We start from the raw sequence: 8,396 nt of genomic DNA on the forward strand, positions 1-8,396 counted from the left end.
AGCCATGTTGATTCTCAGTCTCGCGATAGCGTGACTTCAGTTTCTCCTAGTTCCCTAAACGGGTGATGGGAGATGGATAACAGTGGAACCAAAGGTGACCAGAGTATGGAGCTATATTGCACATTGACAAAACAGAAACGACACATCAACCTGAAGATCCAATGGCTTGAAATAATAATTAATGACCAAGCAAACGGGGAACATTTCATATTTGTTATTGAGGTTTTTACTGTCAATGTTTGTGCAATCACAAACTTCTTGTTTACCCAACCGTGGGATGTGATGCGCATTCCAGCTCTTTTCAGTGAGTCGGCTGGTTTCGGCTCAGCTCACCAAAAATAACCGGCTCTTTTGGCTCCCAAACGGCTCTTTAAAAAAAATATGTTTTGTATTTTTTCAAGTCAAACAGTTTGCGTTAGTTTGACTATGATTGGTGTTAAAATAATAATTATTAAATTAAATCATACTCTACCTTAACCACAATGTATTTAAAAATGTATTGGTGTGTTATGAAAAAGAATGCTATTAAAATTATAAAAGTATAACTTTTTAATGTATATAAACAAAGTGCATATAAATCTAACCATTCAAAACGAATACAATCTGAACCGCATAATAGAATATTGCACCATATCAAAGAAAAATAAATAACAATCAGCAAAACTGCAGCATCCCACAAATTGAAATAAATGTAAAAAAAGAAGGATGCTATTACACATGTGCATTTAAAGTATAACTTTTTTAATGTATATAAACAAAGTGCATATAAATGTAACAACTGAAAACGAATACAATCTGAACAACAATAATAGAATATTCCACCATATCAAAGAAAAATAAATAATGTGCAAAACTGCAGTATCTCACTTAAAACATTAAACTGGTCCCTCTTTTCTCTCTCTTCTTTATTGCCATGTTATAACCAGCAGCACACAATAATGCTGACCATATTTTGCTTTTATGAGAGATTTGCATTCAGAAATGCAAGCTGCCTCACTTTCCAGGGGCTGATGCGGTTTCTTCTCTCAGTAATTATTTGTCTCATTTTCGAGAAGACCCTCTCAGAGGGAACGGATGTGGCCACTATGCAGTCTCCCTGTCATGACTTTAGTAAGCCGTGGGCAAATAGAGGCCTTGTTCTTCCACCATCTCTTCCACCCCCAAATAGGATTGGACCTCCATTATGGCATCTGCTGAGGGATTCCTTCGTGCTGCATCCCCAGTTTCTCTCTTGTCAAACAGCATCCAAACAGCAGACATTTGTGGCACTACTGCTGGTGCTTCTGCTCCATATGATCCCTCTTCTTCCTGTTGCCCTGGTGCCTAAGCCAGCTGACTGCTGGGGCTGTCCCTCCCTGCTGCCGAGGTTATTCTTTGAAGAGCCTCATCAATCGCTCTAGCATCACTGAAGGCTAACTTCTTGAACCTGGGGTCAAGTGCAGCATTGATGAACATAGGGTGTCCATCAACTCTGTCACATGTCCTGTGGTTACGTTTGCTTTTCTCTGGCGGCTGGCTGTGATTCGCTGCAGACCCTTACACAGGAGTATCATTTTTGAGGCACACACCTCCTCCACCACCTCCCATTCCTCTTGGGTCAGAGCATCAACAGGTGCATTGACAATGGCCAGGGTAGAGATGATGGCATCCTTTGACTCAAGAAACCGCTTCAACATTTACACCCACAGAGAGAGAACTGCTCCTTAAAGTAACTAACTTTGGCCTTCCGGATAGCCTGAGTGCACTTATTTCTCATTTGCCTGAACGAGAGCCAGTCAGCCTGAGTATGCATGTGCTGAGCATTTCGCCAAATGCAATTCTGAGGTGGAGTAACGCTGCAAGATCACGGTCGAACCAGGGGCTGAACCTGTTTAATAAAAATTTTCTTTAGTGTTAACAATACCACAGAAAATATCAAAAAGAAGGTTCAAACGTCTTCGACGGATGGGATCAAGCTGATTCTGTACCAATTTACAGAGGCCAGGTCAAGAGGGAAGGCTTGCTCATTAAAGTTTTAGCAAGTGTCTATGACAAATCAGGACAAGTAATTTCATTGAGCAGCAATTACGAACACAAGCTGTAAAACAGTGATCACTAAGGTCATTACAGAAAACACCAGACTGATACCTATCAGGATTATTTCCTTGAGGATAATATCAAGGAGAGTAGCCTTTTCTGGGGGTTTGGAGTCATACCTTGTGCGATTGGTAATAATCTGAGAAAGATTTAGGGAGTCCCATTGCTTTAGGACTTGGCCAGGTGGTTTACGCATGTCCCATTTTAGGTCACCTAGCAGGACAAATTCAGACTTAGTGTAAGGGGCCAGGAGAGAGCTTAGGGCAGGTAGGGTACAGGCTGGTGCTGATGGAGGACGATAACACCCAGCAATAGTCAACGAAGAGCTATTTGAACGTTTAAAGCTTAAAACCAGCAAATCAAATTGTTTGGGGACAGACTTTGTGGAGACAACCGAGCACTAAAGGTGATCCTTGGTAAAGACTGCCACTCCCCCACCTTTGGAAGATCTGTCTTGCCGAAAAAAGTTATAACCAGAAAGTTTAACATCAGTATTCAAAACAATCTTTCTTAACCACGTCTCAGTAATGACCAACACACCCGGATTGAAGCTGTGAACCCACACTTTCAATTGATCCATTTGAGGTAATAAGCTTCTAGTGTTAACTTGCAGAAAACCCAGGCTTTTACAAGAGCAGAAATAAGTGAACCAGATATCAGAGCACAAGTCAGAATTGGGGCTAGCTACAGTAGATGGGCCAGGGTGTACATGCACATTTCCAGATATCATCAACAGTAATACAATCAAGGAATGACACTTGAATGTGCATTAGATGGCAACAAGATCGTATTATACAGCAATTTCATCAGGTAACATGAATACAAAGCCAGCGAGAGGTGGTTAGAATAGGATGGGAGTCCAAAAGTCTGTGTAACCAATAGAGAGTGTGGGAGCAAACATAGTCTGTCCTAGTGATGGGTCAGCTCTAAGAGCCGGCTCTTGTAGGTGAATGTTAGGAGCCGGCTCGCATATCAGAAGAGCCTAATCTATTTATTAAAATATTTTTAAAATGAAGATATGAATAATCAAAAGATTTAAATGTATAGAATTAACTAATTCAAAGAACGAAAAAAGAAATAAAATAATATATGCCTAAATGCTCAAGCGCACACACATTCGTTCAGACTGTCTGCTCAGACTAACAACCTCACCTGTTGTTCCTGTCAATCAGACACCCAGTGTCAACCAATGAACCAAAGATGCGTGAGGGAGGGCCGAGCCAACTCACTCACAGTCACACACTTAGCATCCGAGGAGAGAGGAAGGACAGCTATGAAAACAACAGCTGGAAAAGGAGTCAGAAGCACAGTAGTATTTGGATGCATTTGAATAATGTAGACTATGTTAGAGCACAGTGTAGAATTTGCCAAAACAAAATCTCAGATAAAGCCGGTTCTACGCACAACCTACACCGGCATATGCGAACTGTGCACCCGACTGTAAAGTTAGCTGTAGCGGAGCTTCGCGAAACTAGCGGGCCTGCTAGTGATAGTGGTTGAGCCAGCACCTCCACACGTGGAGATGTATCCACTCAGTCAAGTAGGCCTACTCTGCGAACAACAGCAACGCAGTCTTCTATGGACCAGTTTATGCCAAAGTCTATGTCTGTAGAAAAACAAGGCCAAATTGATATTGCATTGGCTAAAATGATTGCCACCAATCTCCAGCCATTTTCGATCGTGGAGGACAGAGGTTTTAGAAATTATAGCAATAGTCTAAATCCAATGTACACAATTCCAAGCAGGAAAACCCTTTCAAAATCACTTATTCCACTACTGTACGAGAGCACACAGGCTTCAGTGCCGGAAAGTCCAAAAAGCTACTGCAGTTTGCCTTACTACTGACTACTGGACATCTAGGGTAACCACTTCTTACATGTCAGTTACATGTCACTTCATTGAAGATTTTTCTAGCTGTCTTCTGGACTGCTTTGAGTTCAGCGACAGACACACCTCAGAGAACTCGGCAGAGGAACTTTTGAGAGCGGCAAGTAGATGGAAAAGTGGTCTGTTGTGTTAGCGACAATGCAGCTAATATAACCAAAGCAATGAAAATGTTAAAATGGACCCATCATCCATGTCTTGCCCACACAATCAACCTGATTGTAAGAGATGCTCTGAAGGTGATGAAGCCCACTGTGGACACTCCTGTCGTGATGTGTGTTTTATCCTATATTTATATTTTGAATCCCAGCCTCCATCCCTGTAGGCCTTTTGCCAAGCCGTCAATAAGAATTTGTTCTTAACTGACTTGCCTAGTTAAATAAAGTAAATCAACATTTTTTTAATCATTGTAATTCATAAAAAGGTCACTAAGAATCTTGGTAATCATGGTAAATCGTAATTGTAGTATGCCTTATTAAAAAAATGACAACCTCCAGTAATGTCTGATTTTAATTTGTTTTAAAAAAAGCAGTTGGAGCAAACGAATATTATCAGAAGAGACTGAAACATGGGTCTTCTCTGCCCTGTGACTTTCTTAACAGGGGGAATATACAGTACAATTAATGTTACATTTGTCATAATACAGAATAGACACATTTACATGGAACAAAAACATCAAACAAAAACCATGCTCCCAAGACTTTTAAAATCATCATAAACCAGTCTGGCACTGACTTTAAAAAAAGTGATCAGCTGAGAACCTGCTACCCACAAGACAACAGATTGATCACCATATCAAGTTGAGTTCTCTTTCGTCATCCTCTCTCAGCATCATGTTAGTTCATGGGGCACTAGGGTTGGGGTCAATTCCTTTTTCTTCAGTCAATGATTACAAAAACCTTTGTTGAAAATGAACAGCCCTTTTCAAATCCCAAATTTAACTGAAAATAGACGTAACAAACGTATCTCCTGAATGTAATTGGAGTTGACCCCCGGCCCTACTGAATACTCCAATTTGACTGGGCGGAGCCATGTGGACTCAGGCATGGACAGTTTCATAGTGGATCCTAAGGTAATTACTGTTGTGGAAAGTCCTGCTACAGCAAGGACAGCAGGATCTGTTTCTTGAACTGGTGAACTTGTAGCAAATGTCTATTAAGTTCTGCCATTGTCTCTAATTGCTTCACACACTTCAGGCACCAGTGCTTCTTTCCCGGGTGGGCGGACCTCCAGTGGCTGATCAAGACGGGATGGCAGCGGAATTTCTTGCCACACTTCGCAGCTCAGTGGTTTCTCACCTGTATGGATGCAGAAGTGTTGAACGAGGCTAATCTGTGAACTTAGCAGAATTTTACACACTGTGCATTGGAACAGGCCGTCTGCTCGTCGATCATCTTTGCATTTTGTCTTGATGGCAGGTTGCTGCTCCGCACCGTTTGCCATGGGTTCCTCCACTGGTGCAGTCCAGGAGAGGTCTCCGCTGCTCTCCTCACCCCCGTACACATCCGCATGGGCTTTACGCAAGTGTAATATCAGGAACTGCTTTACACGGAACCTCTGCCCACACTGGTTACAAGGGTATGGCCTCTCACCTGTGTGAATACGCCCATGGTCCCGCAGGGAATGTGCAGAAGTGTATTTCTTGTGGCAAATGTAACAAGAATACCCTTTTGGATGTGTGCTGCTTTCTTTGGGTGTGCCAGCTTTATTGTTTGGGGACACAGGTTTGTCTTTCGGGGAGAGAGGTTTAGCCTTGCTGGCAGAGAGAGGTTTGTTGTCGCAGGAAGTAGGCTTGGCTCTGCTGGGGGAGAGGGGTGTCACTTCGTGCTTGACTGAGTCTGAAATTTCTTTGACGCTGGAGCAAGGTTCGCTCTTCTCGTGGTTGTCCCGCGTGTGCACACTAAGAGCACTTGGGTACTGAAACTTTTTGGGACACTTAGGACATTTGTATGTCCCCTTGATTTTCACTTTTTTATGAGACCTCATGTGCACAGAAAGACCAAACTCACGGCCAAAGCCCTTCCCACAGTAGTTGCAGCTGAAACTCTTGTCAGTTCCACTGATTACCGCTTGTCCGTCCGCATCAGGTTCCATTATGAAATGCTTTCTTCTCCTCCCTACCTTCTTCACTACGTCACTCATGTTCCCATGACTCCCCTCACTGTGTTTGTTTTGTAAGTCACTATCTTTTCCTTGTCTTGTGTGGTGACTTAAGACATTCTTGTTTGATAGGTCGTTGCTCTGGGGTTCCGGGTTGCTCTGGGGTTCCGGGTTTTCTTGTTCGAACATGGGCAGCAGACGACCATGGGTCTTCCTCAGCCCCTGGCCCCGACCGCGTCCCACTGAAACATGACTGTACCCTGACCCGGTCGCACTCAGATCAGGTAAGTCTCTTAACTGTCTGTTTAACAACCACTCCGCAGCCAACCCTGCAAAATAGGAGCAAAAAGCGTGGAGTCAGTGATGTCCTGCACCAGGAGCTGAATTACGAGGGCCAAGGATGATTTACTCTTACCTTTTCGTGGAGGACTCCTGGCTAGGGCCGTCAGCAGGTGGTCATCAAAATCTTCAGCCTGCTAAAACACACTCATAATGAATATGATAAGAGTATCATCAGCCTCTGATCGCAACCAAATACACCACCAAAGTACTAATAATAAAGCAGACATTTAACCTAATTCTAAACAGAAGCCACTTATTTTGTTCAGCCCATTGGCTACATTCGGGTGTGCATAATGACTGTCTGTTTATTGATTCAGGTTTCCTACACCGGACCGGTGACTGACCTCTATTTTGATGTTAGGGATGCGCCATAGAGACACACTCAGTGGTCGCAGGTCCACACATGACCACTCATTTTCCCTTTTGATCTTTGAGGGCGGTATTAAGGAATCTTCTGACTGAAGGGGCTCACACCAATCGGGTACTGCATAGAAACCCAAAGATACAAATTTAATGAGAAACATAATAGAGCTCAGCTGACACCAACTGGGAGGGAGAACATGCATATCTACACAGTCCACAAGCCCTGAAATGATGTTGCTATTTGTCTATGCGTTATCAACTTACCTTCTATCTCAGAACTTGCAGTCATGGAAAAGACTGTTCGTCCAGAGGTATTGTCCGGGTCCTCTCCTCCTTTTGCTCCCTCCTTCAACCTCCTCTCCGCCTGCTTCAGCTTCTCCATCAAGGCACAGATCTCATCTCCTTTCTGTGTCAACTCCTCCTGCTGCTCATTCAGACTGCCCTCAAAGATCTTGGCGATCTCACACACGGCAGCTGTGAGCAGGGAGTCCATGACAGAGGACAGCTGCACCCTGAAGGCCTTCTGCACCTTCTCCGACATTTCTGGTTAAAGTGGCTCCGCCTCCACCTGACTCAGGTCTGTGTGAAGCCAGCTGGAAGCTCAACTGTCAATAAAGAAGAATCATGTCAAGGCCACAGGCGAGGTGGTATAGTTAGTTACATACAGTAGACCAACGCTGTAATGTATCCAAGGTAAGGTAAAGTATTTGGGGTGTTCATTCAACAAAATAAAGTCGGTAGATAAAGCTGTTTCAAACTAAAAAGACAGATACTGAGTAATAGTTGACTAGTGATCAAAGCGGTCTTGCAGCAGGTGCTAGTAATGGGATGTTTTTGTCATCTAGCTACAAACGTCAAATACTTTATGTAACATTCAAGTAATTTACTCGACTCCGATGAAGACATTGTGGGATAACTAGCATAAACGATGTAAGATGCCATGTCACAATAGCTAGCTATCTAGTTAACTGTATAAAATACGTCTATACTTGCATGGTATACTGTTTAGAAGGTTGTCATCATTCACAAAGCTTTATGCATTGCTTACAGACGAGCAAGTTCAACACAACATGCTGGTATATGCACAGCTAGAGGAGGATCCGCGCGCGAAAAGTAAACATGGCAGCGAAGAATTCATCACATTGATGGCTATAACGGACAACACAAACCTGCAAAAACAGCGGTCCCTAAAACAACGGACTCCGTTGACTTTGTCGTTGTGTATATCTTCAACGTATGTAGAACGCAATAACAACATTTACTGTTGTTTAACTGTCCGTTGTAATGCAAACGCTTCTCAAGTAGCCACCATTTTTCCATGTGGACTTCCTCTCGTCCGCGACCTTTCCTCGCGATTTTACCTAGGGATTTCGATGTTGCGTTGGCAGACCGCAATTAGGGGCGTTTTCTGATATAGGCGTTTCTTGATATCAAGTTGACACCCATTGATGCTCGCCATTGGTCTGTGGCTTGTTCGCCGGGGACAATGGTTGTTGACAACTGTAGCGTTGTATCTACGCCTAACCATTTTCCTGACCTGGGGCCTGTTGCACAAAAGTAGAATTAAGACATCCGGGATAAATGACTCAGCTGAGCTCAATGAAGCCAAAACATGTGCGTCCAGGCTTAAT

General features: G+C 43.3%; 1 protein-coding gene across 2 annotated transcripts; it reads right to left on the bottom strand.

Annotated features, from left to right (window-relative positions):
* Nucleotides 1–4,452: 4,452 nt before the first annotated feature.
* Nucleotides 4,453–8,091, bottom strand: LOC120047490 (zinc finger protein 436-like). Of its 2 annotated transcripts, none has more exons than XM_038993024.1 (5): nt 7,935–8,091; nt 7,030–7,370; nt 6,747–6,886; nt 6,476–6,533; nt 4,453–6,389 (listed from the first exon to the last, which is right to left on the bottom strand). In XM_038993024.1, the coding sequence occupies exons 2-5, from the start codon at nt 7,304–7,306 to the stop codon at nt 5,116–5,118; spliced, it is 1,749 nt and encodes a 582-aa protein (XP_038848952.1). In that variant the 5' UTR covers nt 7,307–7,370; nt 7,935–8,091; the 3' UTR covers nt 4,453–5,115. The 2 variants fall into 2 exon arrangements, with proteins under 2 accessions (XP_038848952.1, XP_038848951.1); XM_038993023.1 differs by having other exon boundaries at nt 6,476–6,536.
* Between the last annotated feature and the right edge of the window lie 305 nt (nt 8,092–8,396).

This window comes from Salvelinus namaycush, chromosome 5 (assembly GCF_016432855.1).
Source record: "Salvelinus namaycush isolate Seneca chromosome 5, SaNama_1.0, whole genome shotgun sequence".
Lineage (NCBI taxonomy): Eukaryota > Metazoa > Chordata > Actinopteri > Salmoniformes > Salmonidae > Salvelinus > Salvelinus namaycush.